Consider the following 15,765-nt stretch of genomic DNA (forward strand, 5'->3'; position numbering starts at 1 on the left):
TCAGGAGAGCGAGATTAGAAGTTATTCTGCCAATGTATATGTAAAACACGTGACAATTTGGGGATTGAACCATCAGAATTAAAGGAGGGAAGCTGTTTGAGGAGCTCCTGTTTTAGGCTAACGGTTCCAGTTTGTTTCTTTAAGATGTGGTTAAATATGCATGTTGAAACACGTTTTGGAAATATTTAAGGATTGTTCTATAATTTTTTAAAAAAAAATTTTATTTTTTTACAACAGGTAAAAAAACATACAACAGAAGCGCTTTTATAGGATACAATTAGTAATACAAATATAAAATCTTCTAAACAATCACTGGTATTGTTCGACTACTAACTATAACACAGTGGTATTAACATTTTGTTTGTCCCATTATTTGAATTCATTCTGCTTATAATTGGTCACAGACTGAATTTGGGAACCAGTTGCAAGAGCACAACTATTTTGGTAATAAATACTGCTGTAGATTTGCAAGAGCTTAGTAAGATTTTTTGGAATATAATTTCCTAAATATTTAAGTTTTGCATGATAAGTGCATAATCAGTTAGTGCATTAAATTTAGGTTACATAATTTCTGGGATAACTGCTTAGTGTGCTTAGCAATAGCAAAAAGCACACATATTGTCACTTTTCTTCAAGTTTAGAGGTTTAAAAATACAAAAGAAAGAATTTCAAACAGGAAAAAAATCAATCTCAACATCAAGTGGTTAAAAAAGGAAAGCTCATCTGAATTAGCTCTGCTCAGATGCTTTCGGACAGATGGCAGTCTTTTGGCTGTCAAAAGGAATAAATACGCTTTTCATTTGAGATAAACTGTGGTTGGGAATTTAAGGAAAGGGAGCACTGTTTCCAGAAACTTCTTTCTAAAAATAATATGCCCTTGTATTTCATGTATTACCCTCATCAAGTTGTCATATAAACCCTCTTCAGTCAAAATTTAACAACACCAAAAAAGTGGGTACTCTGACTTCTAGATTAGAAATGAATGCTATACACTTTAGTTCCCTTGGAGGAAAAAATGATTCCAAAAAATCTGTTTTTGCCAACCAAAAAATCAGATTATCTAAGATTATTTGTCTCTTAAATATAACTCATAGTTAAATTAATTTGATTTGTTTAAAAAATAAAAAACATAATTCAAACCAGCAGCTTAAACCAAAAATCAAAAGAAGAAAAAAGAAAGAACTTGATGGGGAGCCCATCCAAAAAAAAAAAATCACTGAAACATGAAATCATTTTGCTCAGAACAGAAATCTCAAAGTAAATGTGTCAGGTTTATTAAGAGTCTTGCACCATTCGATTCCCACTTCCCAAAGGCTGACTAGTTCTGTGAAAATGCCTGAAGTCGAATCACAGGGATGGCTGCATTAGTAACAGCCCACTGGCACCAACCGGAGTATAACAAGAATGATAGTCCAGAAAGGAAGCCCGATAGGGGAGAATATTTTTTTTTTAAATACCAATATAAGCCACAACATTTACAAATACAAAGCTTTAACTCTCTACATGTAGGAAGCCAACCTGCTCCTTTTTGATCTTCTTCTTTGGCACAACCTCAGTGGATTTTTCCGATTCAGAGCGAGTTCTAATCGATCTTCTCTGTTGCTTCTTTTCTACCGAACCTATTAGATTAAAAATTATTCATTTACGTGATCTCTTATATTGCAGAGTAGAATATTTTCCACAAAATAAAAGTTAGCTGAATTTCTCTAGACTGCCTGCCCTTTCTCTAATATAAAATTGTTCTAAACCTAAGTTTGCTATTTCCAAGTCAGGATCTTTACTTGTGGATCATGCTAGAAAGGTCAAGTGACAAAAAGTGTGGATTTCATAAGGTTTCCTAATGTAACTGGGGGTGGATTAATTGGAGAAGTCAAGAAATAGAAAAATGACTTCTGAACAGCTTCTACTTTAATTTGGTAAAAAGGAGTCCACCTGGTTACTTCAATAAGGGATAGCACTACCAGAATCAATATCTACGTGTAAACATGAGTATTTTTAAAAGGATGGGTTAAGGATTTGACTTCAAAGCCTAGCCTACTACTCAATTCATGAAATGAAAACCCAAGTGGGAACCAGCATTACGGTCTTAGTTCAGAGAAATGAGATTTGAACTTCTAATGAATACTGACATACTCAGAAGTTAGTGGATGCTGATAATTATTTGGATCAAGATATATACCACTGTAGCTGCACTAGGTAGGACTTTTGAAACTACTGCCTTAAAATTTCAGAAGCTGAAAAGAATCCCATAAAAATCCTGAAAAAGACAGAATGAGATATTATTCCAAATGAAGACACTCAGGAACCAGTCACACTTTTTCTCAAGTGATTTGGAAAATGAGCTAAAATTAATAAATATAAGGCTCATGGAGTGTCCTTGAAGCAACTAAAGACTGAAATACTTGGAACCACTTCTATGAAGCAAGAAGTGCACTTTAGAATTAAAACAATACTTTAAAAACTGGATACTGGAAAGAAAACTGCTTGAAATAATGCTATCCTTGTTCACATCTGTCCTAGGACTCATCAGGTATCAAGAAAATATCAGTATCTAAGCAGACATTTTAGATATAATGTTGTTGGGGAATTCGGAAAAAGTTCACCTGACAACATAAGCCTGTTTACATCCCAGTCACTATGGTATCAGAAGAAACTGCATATGCAGACACTGTGATTAGTATATTGCCAGTTTTCCTTACTGAAGTTTTCCCAAGAACACGATCTCTGTTTCAAGACAACTAGGGGTATTAGAATGTAAGGATTTTGTTCAACCATTCTGTTCAACCCTCAATACTATGGGGTGGCATGACTTTTTTTTTTTTTAAAGGCATTTGTTAAAGCACTATGTGCCAGACATGGTACTAAGTGTTGGAGTAGATAAAGGTTGGACACAGTCCATGTCCCACATGGGGCTCACTGACAATCCCCATTTTAAGATGAGGGAGCTGAGGAACAGAGAAGTGAAGTGACTTGCCCAAAGTCACACAGCAGACAAGTAGCAGAACTGGGATTAGAACCCAGGTCCTTTTAACTCCCAGGCCTGCACTGTACCCACTAAGCCACGCGGCTTCTCTTGGTATGCATGTCCCAAATTTACTGGGGATCATGGAGGAAGGCGGCCAGGGTGAAAATCTCAACCTGATGCAAATGATGCATTAGATTTCCAGGGCAATAAAATCCCAATATTGAGTCCCCTGCCTTTGTATGGCACTTTCAAAAAGTAGTAGGCAGTTTGGAGAAAGGTAAATGAGCTTGAGCAAAAATTATTAATATGGAATAAAACAGGTTTACCAGCAGTAGCTTATATCATTTCATGGTCAAAAATCCAGAATCCCCTCCCTGAAGTTTAAAGATCCCCAAAAAAACTTTATGTTGGGAACTTGCCATGATAACTTTGACAAATTAAATTACATATGACCAAGAAGGGTGTTTTTGTTTTCTCTGGCATATGCCAAATTCTTCATTAATGCTTTAAAATAACTTTCACCACAGACAAATCTCTTGCATGAGAAAGGCTAAATCACAGAATGGTGAAAAATTTCAACCTTCAGCTAGAACTGAAAAATAAATCACTCAGATTTGATCAGACTGATGCTTCATATTTCAGTGAAATCTCTATATTGAGATAAAAGCATTAACCATTCCAGGCAAGAACATTTTCAAATATAACAATTTACTGAAATCTACTCTATTCACTGACTGATTTATTAACATTGATTGTTTGATTCATTTATTCAATCAATGTGGTTATTCAGAACACAGTAGTCTGAAATTATTCAAATCACAAAGTTTGGCTCTTGTCTCTCCCAGTTCTTGGCACAAAGTAATCATTCCTCTTCACCTTTGGGATTTTGGGTAGAGGCTTGACTTTCTTAAACCGTCTATGACATGCAGCTGGGGCCACTCTCCTGGGTAACATTCTTCCCCTTCTGTTAAACATCTTGCTAAGGCTCTCACACTCATGTGTCTATAATTATTGCAATTCAGATCAGAGATTAAGGGAGACTTTGCGCTTTAGAATTCTCCTCTAGAAACATGTAATTTTCCTTTTTTCAGAGATTTCTAGACTGCAGGCTCATTGTGGTCAGGAAACGTGCCTACCAACTCTGTTAAGTTGGACTCTCCCAAGTGCTTAATACGGCACTCTGCACATACTAAGTACTCAAATTATACAACTGAAAGACTGTTTATGCCCTAGGCTTTTCAACTGGGAGCTCTTGCTCTCACATCTCAACTTGTCAGTTGTGAAATTTTCTCCATAAGAGGGTGGAAGGGACATTGCGGACTCGGGTACGGGCACACAGCACTGACTCTTGACTCTTCGAAATGACATAAACCATTATTCTTCACTCTGATGCTTCTGTTTCAAATAACTTTTGAGGGAGAAAACTTAGGAGCCTCTTTCCAAGCCAAAATTTCCCAAATCCCACACCAAAGAATGCATGTCTCACTTAAATCAGGCATCAGGTACCCTGGGGGACACGCAAAGCTAAATTCTAGCCATGGATGGGTTTCTTATGGTCATGTTGGCAGCCTCTCCTGAAACCAACCCAGCAGTCCTGGGTGTGCTCTCTAGAGGATCCCGGGAATGTGATGCGGGTCTTGGGGGCACAGGCCCAAATAATGGTAATCATATTTATATAACATTTACTGAGTGTAGAGCACTATACTAAAACTGGCAGTTGGGCATATGCAAGGCTCTCAGAAAGAACTACTGAATCACTACTTTCGGGTTCACACTCCTGCCTGAAACTTTATGCCACAGGGCGAATCCCTTGTGGAAGCAAAGCAAGGCAGTGGAGTTCAGACTTGAGCAGAGATCTCAGAAGTGAAGACCTCAAAGAGGGTTGTGACTTCTTTGCAGATAGCATTAATGAATTCATTCCAAGCACTAGTGAAAAAATGGCACCAGGAGACCACTATTCAATAACTAAACCTGATAGATCTAGCAGTTCAATTATCTAAGTGATCTCAATGATTCTGGACAGGCCAAGAAATATTATTTTGGCTGTTGTTATGGTATTTGTTAAGGACTTACTATGTGTCAAGCACTGTTTTAAGCACTGGGGTAGAAACAGGTTAATCAGATTGGATACAGTCCTTGTACCATTTGTAGGAGGGAGAAGGATTTAATCCCCATCTCACAGTTGAGGATACTGAATCACAGAGAAGTAACTTGCCCACAGTCACCCAATAATCAATTGGCAGAGCTGGGATTAGAATCCAGGTCCTCTTCCTCCCAGGGCCGTACTTTTTCCACTAGGCCATGCCGCTTCTTAGGCCATGTTGCATCTCAATTCTCCTCTAATAATATGTAACTTTCCTTTTCCACAGAGTACACGCTAGGCATCAGCTTGCTACACACTCTTCTCGATGGTGGACATACAGAGTCTCCACATTCGAACTTACCTGTTGACCCAGGTGTTGTTTCAGGGGATGATGCATTCTGAGCTGTTGCTTTTTCATTCCTCTGGTTTGGGGTAGAAATGATAAGCTTGTCTTGTCCCCTGACACTGATTTCCGTTTTGTTACCAACTCCCTTTAAAGTAAGGCAGAGTAAAAAGGTGGGTGATCATCGGGCAACTGGCATCAATTATATATATTATGTATATATATTACATTGTATATAATATATAAAATACAAACACATTTATTCATGTATACACAAATAATACACACACACATTTTAAATATATGTATCTCAGAATCACCAAAGCAATAATTTCTTTACCCACACTTTCAATTCAGGTATCTTATTCATTCTCTCCTTGATCTTATAAATTCTGCTGGGCTTGATGGGAAAACTGAATCACAGAGTGGAAAAGCCAACAGAACCAAGCTTTCCAGATCACCAACCAGAATCTCTTCTTTGATACACTAGCCTCGACCCACTGTCCTCTTCCACATCACTTGCTTTTTACCCTGAAGCTAAAATGACTCCAGTTATTGGCATCTTGCAGAGAGCCCTATAGGGATGAAAGTTTCCCATAAAAAAAGCATTTTAAAGGAAGGGGAAAAAATCAAAAACCTCCAATACGTTTTGGCACCATGACTAGTAGGTGTTTCAGAATGGACCAGGAGATAATGGAGAGGAGACAATAATCACATGAGTCTTGTCTGGTTCTGGGTAAAGATGGGCTTCTAGCTGTCCTGATTAAAAGCACATGAAAATTGTTTTCCAAGTTCTCAAAGCTTATCTATCATGCCAGAAGTGATGTTGAAGGACAATGGACACCCAGAAAAAAAAAATTAGAGATGTATAGTGTCAGAGGTACATGGTAGTAGATCGCATGAAATAAACCAGGAGAGTCTCCTAACCAAGAAGGAGGACAAAGGCACTTATCATCAGACATTGTCTTCCTTGAAGAATGGACACCCTCTATTTGCAGGCTGGATTAAAGCTAGATGCTCATCAGAGCAATCATTTTAACTATTCTAGAGGGAACACAGCCCAACAGTTTCTTAGAAATCTATTCAGTTATTTTCAAATACAGTAAATATTTGCTAATAATTTATGCTGCTACCCACACAGGCCAGCAGAAGCCAACAAAAATGGCTGATTCAACTAAACAGCTGTTAATGAGTAATTAAAGGGCAACAAAAATGGGTAAGGAGGAATCTGATTTGCTGCAGTTTTATTGCAACTACTGTTAATTCTGAAATTAACAGCATAATCTAATAAATAATTTAAAACAGTCATTTTCTACGACATTAGGACAACCAAACATCATTGGGGCCCAATTTTTTTCCACGACTATTTGAGCTAAGTCTTATTTTGGCCGCAAACCTCAAGATTAATTTAACCCAGATGGGGATATTGCAAAAGGAAAAAAACAAAACCAAAATAAAAAAAGGGGGGAAAAAACCCCTCAGGAACTGCCTATGTTTTGCCTAAGATTTTTATGATCCAAAACAGACTAAACGCACCACATTTTAAATGCACGTAAACATAGGAACTATCTTATTTTTGTATACACTAGGACTCAATAAAACACTGCAGTCAAGTCTTGAGGGAGGTGGGATAGTGTGCATAATACAAAACAGTCGATCAGGCACACACTCTCCTACCCAATCTCACTCTTTCTTCCTGGCCTGGAAGCCTACTGGCCTGTGAGAGGAAGCCTGGGAACCCAAACTGATGGAATTTGGAGAAGCAAGAGTAAAGGAAACTAATGATAATAATAATAATGGTATTTGTTAAGCGCTTACTATGTGCCCAGCTCTGTTCTAAGCACTGGGGTAGATTCAAGGTAATCAGATGGTCCCACATGGGGCTCACAGTCTTAATCCCCATTTTACAGATGAGGTAACTGGGGCCCAGGGAAGTAAAGTGACTTGCCCGAAGTCACACAGCTGGTAAGTGGCGGAGCCAGGCATGACCTCTGACTCCCAAGCCTGGGCTCTTTCCACTAAGCCATGCTGCTTCTCTGATGAAATGATAAGAGATCAATAGAGAAACAGAAACTCCTTACCACTGGCTTTAAAGCACTCAACCAGCTTGCCCCTTCCTATCTTAGCTGGCTCATTTCCTACAACAGCCCAGTCTACACACTTCACTCCCCTGGCACCAACCCACTCACTATACCTTGATCTCATCTACCTCACCACCAATCCCTTGCCCATGTCCGCCCTCTGGACTGGAACTCCCTCCTCCTCCATATCTGACAAACCACCACTCTCCCCACTTTCAAAACCTTATTAAAATCACATCTCCTCCAAGAGGCCTTCCCCGACTAAGCCTTCTTTCTCTGAGTCCCTCTCCCTTCTGTGTCATCTATGCACTTAGATCTGTACCCTTTGGGCACCTGGTATTCATCCCACCCTCAACCCCACAACATTTAGGAATAGATCCAAAAATTATTTTAATAGCTGTCTCCTCCTTTAGACTGCAGGTGCCTTGTGGGAAGGGAGCATGCCTACCTCCTCTGCTACGCTGTATTCTCTCAAGTGCTTAGTACAGTGCTCTGCACGCGGGAAGCACTTAATAAATACCATTGATTGACTGAGTAGGGAAGTTATCTTCAATTTAATCAAAAGAGCAAAGAGATTACCTCCCTTGCTCCTCTATTTGTGCCTATTCAAATCTCCACACTTCCTCAAATATCAAACGATAAACAGGAACTTGGATGGAGCAACGCCGTCTACGTTGTTGGGGTTCACAAAGTGTATGAAGGCTGAGTCAATTGAGGGGGTTGTGAAAGGTGCAGTGAAATTGTTTCTGGAGCTGGGAGGTGGTCACTATTATACACGTTTTGAGATGGGGGGAAGGGGAAACGAAAGGTGAAGCACTACTGACAGTCACCTGTGACGATGGCTGAAAAAACTAATGAGGAATGGACACACCCTTCCACACAGCTCCCGAGAAACAGTAGGGCTTAGTGAGGAGCAGCATGGGTTAGTGGACAGAGCATGGGTCTGGGAGTTGGAAGGGCCTGGATTCTAATCCTGGCTCTGCCACCTGCCTGCTGTGTGACCTTACGCAAGTCACTACACTTCTTCGGCCCTCAGTTACCTCATCTATAGAACGGGGTTTAAGAGTGTGAGCCCCATGTGGGTCCCTGTCATATCATATCTACTCCAGTGCCTAGAACGGTGCTTGGCACATATTAAGTGGTTAATTATTAACCATTATTATCCATTATTATCATCGCTGTCATTATAATTATTATTATTGTTACAGTTTATAGGCAAACTTATTACAGCAAAGAATAATTTCACCAGACACTGTCCTCTATGGAAAATAGTTTTGAAGTGGATGAAGTAGGAAATCTTTAAGGTACCTTTCCTAGGCCCTACTCCATTCAAACAACCGGGGCAGGCTCCTTGCAGAGCACTTTTGTTTAGGTGCAGGGGAAGGGGGCAAATCCATTCCCTGGTGGTCAGGTACTTGAGATGTTTTTCTAGTTGTGGGGATGGTTTGCAGAGAGCCGTCCACATTTTCTCAACTAGTCTGCATGATTGGTGAGTGGCTGGCAACGCAGGATACGTGATCGAGGCTAGGGGTGCAGAAAAACCCGTGCAAGTCCTCACCCTTTCTTTCTAAATTGGCCGCTAATACTCATCCACCTAATCACTCCCTTCCCTTTTAAACAAATGCATATGAAAAACCCTTTGCTCTCTGAACACAAAATACTTTCCCCACTACTTGACCCTTAAGTCCACTTTACTGGGAGTGTCTTTGGAATACGTGGAACATAAACACAATTCTGTCTCCAATTTTGAACTTCACATCTAATAAAAAAAAGAAAGGCGAGGCTGGGAAGCAACTGAATGGCAGTGGGAAGACACCAAGATCCCTGAGGATCTCATCTGCAGTATGGATAATCCACGTGCAGATGCTGGAGAGTTGACTGTGGGGATAAAAAGAAAAGGGTACCTTTGTGGAATAAACAAACTGATCGATAAATTTCCCATCTCCTGTGGCATTCTGGAGAGCAAATACTTGTTCAATTTTCACTACCGGTGACATGTTACACTTCTGCAAATCCAGGCTCCCTTTGTGCATCGTGATGGAAGCTGGTAAGGATTTCCTCGCTGCTGCCGTTTTCCACGCTATTTTAACAGGAGGTGGTTCTTCCTCTTCCGCACTAGTGTGCCGCCTCTGACTGTGTCTTCGCAGTTCAGTATTTGATAATGAGGCGGCAGCCTCTCCCGCATTGGTCTGTTCGGGTTGAGAGTTCAGCACTGGCTTCGGCCTCCGATTCTTTTTAACTTCTGTTTTAGAAGCAGCATTCTTTTTCCCTTGGGACAAAACCTCCTCGGGCTGTTTGTCGATATAGATGAAAGTGTACTGTTCTATCCTTTCTTCCCGGGTCATCTTCAATGCTTTCTCTGCATGGGCAATGCCAATATCCCACTGGGCCCGTTCTCGCTGTGGCCTGGGCTTCCGAATCTTTACAAAGATACAAACACTAGTGAATACCACTTCGATTTATGACAGTCATAATCGGGTTATCAATAAAGCCCACTCTATTTTCTTCTCTTAATGGAGAGGGTCAGTGGATAATTGGCATGTCTGTCGTTTTCAAAAATGATGCTGTAAGCAGTGAAACGTCAATCCTACATATGAGTGTGGCCAAAAAACATGATACACAAAAATACTTGGGCACCTTTTCTAACACCACCCAATCAGGACGAGCAGACCATTCCTAAATCGGCAGCTTTTCTGTAACAATCAAGGATCCAACATGGGACTGCCTGCTTAAAGAAGATTTAAGAAGCTGGGAGTCTCTAGGAGGGGGCTGGATGGGCAGCAGATGGCTTAAGAGAACTGAGGATACCATGGTGGAATCATGTAAGGGGAAGGGACACGGGGAGTTTCTAAGAGGGATGTATAGGGGATATTTTCAAAAGTTTGGGCAAGCTGGTAGATTCTGAAAAATCTACCACCCAAGGTTGTTCTGCTTTGCTGGATACTTCCTCTCTCAAAAGAATAAATTATACTGTGTCACATGTGAACCTGAGTGACTAAGCAAATGTTCTTGATTTCCAAGCCTATAGCCTGATGCCATGGTGTCAAAATCCTATCTGCGAGACAGATTCAACCCATTTACTGCTTTGAATCAGCTGACAGACCTCCTACTCCCTTATTCTTCTCACACTTCTCTAGTCTCTGAACTCCATTCTGCCCACAAAAACATGGGCAGCCATTAGGCCTTGGTGCCCTGCAGAGGACAGAGCATTGTGGCTAGTAAAGATCAAGCCCTGCCCAAAAATATCTAGAGTTCTGGAGTAGAAAGCCAGCGCAAAGAATGAGCCCAAAGTTTTATTTGGGAAGGATGGTGGGACTCGTGAGTTCTACGAGATTTCTGATCATGTCCCATCAATCTTGTAAAAGAGAGGAAAACTTAGAGACATCAGAGGAAAAAAATTAGGGATGGTGGATGGTACACCCCTAACCCAGTTAACTGAGGATGGATGTGAGGAGGGGAATACCAAAAAAGTCTAAGTATTCTTTGTTGTCCATGTTATCACTAGGCTGGGAGGACTAAAGTTTGCCCCTCTGTGGAGACTATATCTATTTAAACAGGGAAAATCCTGTCACTGGCTCCAACACAGGTTGAAGAGGGGGTCAGATCTGATGGAATCTTCCCTCTCCCTTCATCCCTTCTTCTCCTGAGATGGTGGGTAGGTGTGTGAGTGTTTTCTCAGGCTTTGAGGCAGAATGGACTCTCAGAGGTAGGATGAAGTCAGGAAGGGGAGAATGAAGAAAAGGAGGGGATGATGCAGTGATTCACTTTTTTCCTAGGTAACAATAACTACAGTATTTGCTAAATGATTACTATGGGCCAATCACTGAACTACATGCTGGGGTAGATAGAAGATAATCAGATCAGACATGGCTCCTGTCCTACATGGGACTCACATCCTAAGAGGGATAGTAAACGGGTGTTGAATCCTCATTTCACAGATAAGAAAACTGAGGCACAAGGAAGTCTAGTGATTTGCCCAACATCACTCAGCAAGCAAATGGCAGAGCCAGCATTATAACCCAGGATCTCTGACTTCCAAGATCACACTCTTTCCACTAGGCCATGCTGCTTCTCATCTGGTAAGCAGATTTGTTCTCAGAGTGAGGGAATATGTAGAGCCAAGTCTAGGAATAAACCAGCCTGTTGCTATTTTCCAAAGAAGAAACAAAGCCTACCAGAAAATCTGAGTTTGGGACTCTTGATTTAATGCACTGAAGCATACAGGCAAATCTCAGGTCAGTTTAGGGGCCCAGCTAGCCCTTATTTTGTCTTCAACAATAATGACAGAATGTTTGGAAGAACTTTAAGGGTGGCTTTCTGTAGCATCCCAAATCCCTAATCTTATGTATTCTGGGGAATCAATTAACAAAGAAAAAGAGTATCAGCCACATAAATCCAATATGAAAAACTCTACTGACTCAAAATTTACTCAAAATTCTGAGTGAATTTAACTTTACTGGGACATAAACTATAATCTCAAATTAGAAAGCACATTTAATAAATCAGTGGTATTTCCTGAGTGCTTATTTTTGTGCAGAGCACTGTACTAAGCGCTTGGGAGAAGACAATAGACGTAGGTTTGGCATGATCCCTACCCTGAAGGAGGTCCTTTCCAAAAATATAACTACCTATGTAATGCATTCGCACGTGTTGGGCTAGATCCAAAATATCTTTTATTTGGTGCAACATCACTAGCTTCCCCCCCTCCTAGCCCAAAGTACTTTATGTACATATCTTTAATTTTATTTATTTCTATCGATGCCGGTCTCCCCCACTAGACCATAAGCTCGTTGTGGGCAGGGTATGTCACTGTTTTTTTGTTGTATTGTACTTTCCCAAGCGTTTAGTACAGTGCTCTGCACACAGCAAGCACCCAGTAAATACTATTGAATGAATGTGTGCAAAAATTAAGTCTTTTAAAGGAGTAAAAATCACCCAAGATAGTTAAGGGTTTTATGCAAAAAATAAAACTCCCTGAGAGGATTTTTGCATTGGGAGGAACTGGGAAGCTGATGATGATGTCATTTCAACTCAAAAGAAGTTTACAAATATATTAAGAAGGCAGCTAATTGGGGTAATAATTTACTGTGAATATTTCTGAAGCACTAACTTATGGCAAAATCATTATATTGCTGCCTTTGTAAATAATACTAATTTCAAGGTTAAAATTTTAGAAAGAACTCAAAGCAGAGAAAACAATCCACACCTCTACGAAAAATAAAAAATTCCACAATGAATCGTTTTAAGTACTTTTAAAATCATAGATAGTCATAACATAAACGCACAGGACACTTACCTTTTGTTTCTCGGAATGGTTACTGGCTTGTTTTTGTCGCCTCAGCTAGCAACTGCTCATACTGTTTATGGCCTTTGTACTCTCGTACCCGCTTTTCATGGCACCCATTGCCCTCTCTGGCTGGTGCTGAAAAACTGGACATGATATTCACGGGCCCCCTGAAAATAAAACAAGCTCTTATCAATTTAGAACATAAGTATATGGATGTTGGCTTACTCAAAATTTTTCAGCCTCACCCAGATTTTTCCATAGGGACTTATCAAGCTTTTATTACTAGTTCTAAATCACCTGTCCCATATACACATCGTCCATAACCAAATTGCTCAATTCGTCAAACATTTGTATGACAATAGCATGAATTGAAGAAAAATGAGGATTTTTTTTTTAATGTCTGAAGACTTACTGTCATAACTGAAAACATTTCACATATTCAAGTTTTCTTAGAAGACAGCTAAATCTCAATTAATGGGTGATAATAAGTGGAGGACAAGATGTGAAAATTTACACAAAATTCTAATCAAAATTTATTTAGCTAGCTATATAAAATACAATAATTGTTCTGCTATATTTCAGTATTACGTCTTCATCCCTGAGAGAAATTAGTTGGTGGCTACGTTACTGGGGGTGTGGAAGTGGGTTGGGGGTAGGTGGGTTTGTGTGTGCGCGTGCGTGTGTATTTTTACCATGGGAGGGCTAAAAGACTGACCATTTTAATGAAAACTGCTTAGACTCTGCAAATGGCAAGAGGGAAGAAATCATGAGGGAAAGGAGAGGGAATAAAGAAGGAATTAGACATTGAGAAATATCAGAGGTATTCAACTCAAAGAAAATCTGTCATGTTTTACATGAGACTGCTCACATCAGGATTGAAGTAATGTGCTTCTAGTTTAACAGGTTTAATTAAAATAAAATACCTTAGATTATAGAATTACTACTGATACTTCAGATACATTAGGGTATGTGGGCAATATAATCTGTAGGATCTACTTCATTCTTGGCTTTTGCCCATTTGGATTTTATTTGTGCTTTGAGGTCCTAAGGGATTATATTCAGAAATATTCTCAAACCAGATTAGCATTTCATGTATAAATTGAGCAAGGAAGAGAATGAGAAGAATAGATGCCAGAGGAAAACAATAGTTGAAAAAGGTAGATGTTGCATAATTTATTTTATAGTAAATATAATTTTTTAAGGAAAGGACAAGTTACATTTTAGTGGGAAAAGTATGGGATCTGGAAGACAGGAGACCTCCATTCTAATCACCGTTCTGCCACTTGCCTGCTTCTATGGTCTGTTTGCCTTCCATGTTTCTCAGTTTCTTCCCATCAATGGGAATAATACCTATTTCCCTCCCTTTTAGACTGGGAGCCCCATGTGAGATAATAACTGTATCTGATCTGAATATCTTCAATCTATCCTAGTGTTTACTACAGTGTTTGTCATAGCTTAGATACATACCATCATTTTTAAATACCCTATTTTGGTAAACCATAGCAAAGACATTCCTCTTTTAAAACTTAATCAAAAATGCACACAAATATGTAACCCAAATGCTGAAGCACTTTTCAGAGACCTACTTGCCTGTAACATGTTCCTTAAGACACTATTACTTATTGTATGTAAACCACATAAAATGTCTAGTTAAGGCTAAAAATGCTGCTACTCAAAAATGTGAGTGCTACATCAGAAACTGATAAACATTTAACTATTTCCATGATGAATTTGTTAAAGTGCCTTTGAAGTCCTCAGAGGCTCTCAAAGAGTAGAAGTTATAAACATTGTAAATTAATGGCATTAATAAGGATAGAGGTGCTGTTAATATGGAGAGTAATAGCACTAACTGTCTTTTTATAGATTTTAGACTTAGAATGTCCTCAAAGGCAAGAGTTCACCTACATTTACCATGCTTCAGGAGCACCCTTTTTTTTAGTCTATGGACTGGCTGGTGTGTCTTTTTCCTAAAAGAGCAAAAAAACTCCTTCATCCTACAGCACTAAAAGCTGGGGTTTTCACCCCACTGAGATAGAAAAGTATTTGAAAGATGAAGATAGTATCAGGATTTAAATGGGCAAACTCTATAGGAATTTTAGGAGTACACTTTCTGGGAAAAGAGAATTGTGGAAGCACACTGCAATGGAATAGGCTATTTAAGTGGAAGGCCCGAAAGGCCACTATGGATTCAAAGTGAAGAAGTTAATCCTTGCTGAAAATAATCACAAATTGGAAACCCAGGTTGAAATGAAAATGCTTCATTTATTAAGTTCAGCTATCTGCTTCAATAAGAGGTTGAAGAATGTCTTGGTGACGTTAAAGTTGAATGTAAGCATATGCCTAAAGTACAGTTGTCTGTCATAATTGAAGACAACATAAATAATGAAGTTCATCTATGAGTCGTGTATAACAAACACACTAATGAGGGATCCACAGTCCTGGCCACACTGGGCAAAGAAAAAATTTTTTCTCCTACGGTGTATTATACCCTATGCAACGCTAGGCCCCTGTTTTCTCTTTTGCCTCCATATCTCTCCACACTTAGCTTTTGCTCAAAGAAAAGTCGCTCTCTTCTTGACAGCAGTGGGCTATGAAAAATCTGTCCTCAGCAAGAGACTCCCCAAATTTTCAGCTGGGATAAAGCACTCTCTAAAGCTTTGCTTTACTGTGTTCTTAAAATGCTTCCTCTGCCCTCCTTGCTTTCCAATTTCAGCTTCCGTACATCTGTAATTTGGGTAACCTGTCCCACATATCCCACCCAGCATAGCTGTGTTGGGGAGCAAAACTACTTTTTTTTAAGGTATTTATTAAGTGCTTACTATGCATCTAGCACTGTTCTTAGTGCTGGGGGTACATCAAGTTAATAATGCTTTCCATGTCCCACAGGTGGTTAACAGTCTAAGTAAGAAGGAGAACAGGTACTGAATCCCCATTTTACAGTTGAGGAAACAGGCACAGAGAAGTGAAATGACTTGTCCAAGATCACAGAACAGGCCAAGAGGCAGA

General features: G+C 39.7%; 1 protein-coding gene across 1 annotated transcript in view; it reads right to left on the reverse strand.

Annotated features, from left to right (window-relative positions):
- The window catches only part of NSD3 (nuclear receptor binding SET domain protein 3), a 76,009-nt gene that overhangs the window by 35,778 nt on the left and 24,466 nt on the right, over nt 1-15,765 (reverse strand). The window contains 6 exon segments of the mRNA XM_029066415.2: nt 1,519-1,619; nt 5,410-5,539; nt 9,377-9,892; nt 12,769-12,801; nt 12,803-12,868; nt 12,870-12,925. Of these exon segments, the coding sequence (XP_028922248.1) occupies nt 1,519-1,619; nt 5,410-5,539; nt 9,377-9,892; nt 12,769-12,801; nt 12,803-12,868; nt 12,870-12,925 (902 nt within the window).

The sequence above is a fragment of the Ornithorhynchus anatinus genome, chromosome 5 (assembly GCF_004115215.2).
Source record: "Ornithorhynchus anatinus isolate Pmale09 chromosome 5, mOrnAna1.pri.v4, whole genome shotgun sequence".
Classification (NCBI taxonomy): Eukaryota; Metazoa; Chordata; class Mammalia; order Monotremata; family Ornithorhynchidae; genus Ornithorhynchus; species Ornithorhynchus anatinus.